At 44.1% G+C, this 1,234-nt stretch overlaps 1 protein-coding gene across 1 annotated transcript; it reads left to right on the forward strand.

The window, feature by feature from the left end:
- The first annotated feature begins 204 nt into the window (after positions 1-204).
- On the forward strand, positions 205-692 carry LOC101778492 (zinc finger protein 2). The gene has a single exon (XM_004980269.2). It carries the CDS (start codon positions 249-251, stop codon positions 633-635), a length of 387 nt encoding a protein of 128 aa, XP_004980326.1. The 5' UTR covers positions 205-248; the 3' UTR covers positions 636-692.
- Positions 693-1,234: the final 542 nt, after the last annotated feature.

Below are 1,234 nucleotides of genomic sequence, written 5' to 3' on the forward strand. Positions count from 1 at the left end.
GTTTAACTTGCCTCAGTCCAGTCGAACCTTATTTAATCCCATCAAACTGAGCATGCCCTAAACAGAAACGTGTGCACCATCTCTCCACTACTTGTAGTCTTCATTATTGACCAATGGAAGGTGTGCTATATTTAACCCTCGCTTAGTACATTAGTTTCAATTAAGCTCTACCTCCCTTCTTCTCACACACATTCAATTCTCTATCGTACACATCCACGAATAAACTGAGCTAAGCAAAGCTACTTGTAATGGAGCTGGAGCACAACCTTGAGCTCACCCTCTTCCACCGCTCGTCGTCGACGGAGACCGGCTTCTTCGTCTGCATCTACTGTGACCGCAAGTTCTTCAGCCCGCAGGCGCTCGGCGGACACCAGAATGCGCACAAATACGAGCGCAGCCTGGCCAAGCACCGCCGAGAAATCACTGCCGCCATGCGCGCGCATTCGGCCACCATGGATGCGCCGCGCAGGCCCAAGGGTGGTGTCCGAATCGTCGTTGCTGCAGATAATCGGTCGAGGCAGGGAATGAAGAAAGCTGCTCTGGTGCCTGCCCTTCTGAGTAACAAGGAGAGGTCGTTGGAGCCTGGCTATGGCGCAGATAGCACCGACGAGCTCGACTTATCTCTCAGGCTTTGATTGGTTCCTTGTACAATTCAGCTGTTTCGTGGTGCCTGTTTTGGTCTTGTGCGTTCGTCATCGTTCCATCTAGCTGAGTTTGTTGATTGATTTTTCTTCTCTACATCTATCCCGCTACTATCTATAGGGCGTGATATTTGGTGTGATCCTCTCTGTTGTTGCTCTTTGTTATAATTACTTGCTCTATCAAGTTAATTGAAATAATTTTTCAGGGCTTCTTCAAGTGATTTAATGTTGTTCATATACTCTAAAACTTTGCTCAATTTTTGAGCATATATGGTATGAGTTAAACTATACTACATATGTTTGATGTCTTGCATCTATATATAATCAGACTCACAAATCTCTTCGTGTGATCTACAGAAATGTGGATCATTCACCAGCTAGCATGACTATATTAATCCTAGCAATAAGTCTACTTTACACCTCCTAACCCACTGAGGTCGTTGGTCTAGTGTAACACTGAAAGTGCATTCATCCCTCTAAATGAATTTTAGTGTATTAACGAAAATCTAATTAAAGTTGTAGCAAATTTGGTGTCTAAACTGCATAGATGAAAAAGATCTACAACTGTCGTATAGAAAGTTAAGTGCATAGCA

This window comes from Setaria italica, chromosome VIII (assembly GCF_000263155.2).
Source record: "Setaria italica strain Yugu1 chromosome VIII, Setaria_italica_v2.0, whole genome shotgun sequence".
Taxonomy (NCBI): domain Eukaryota; kingdom Viridiplantae; phylum Streptophyta; class Magnoliopsida; order Poales; family Poaceae; genus Setaria; species Setaria italica.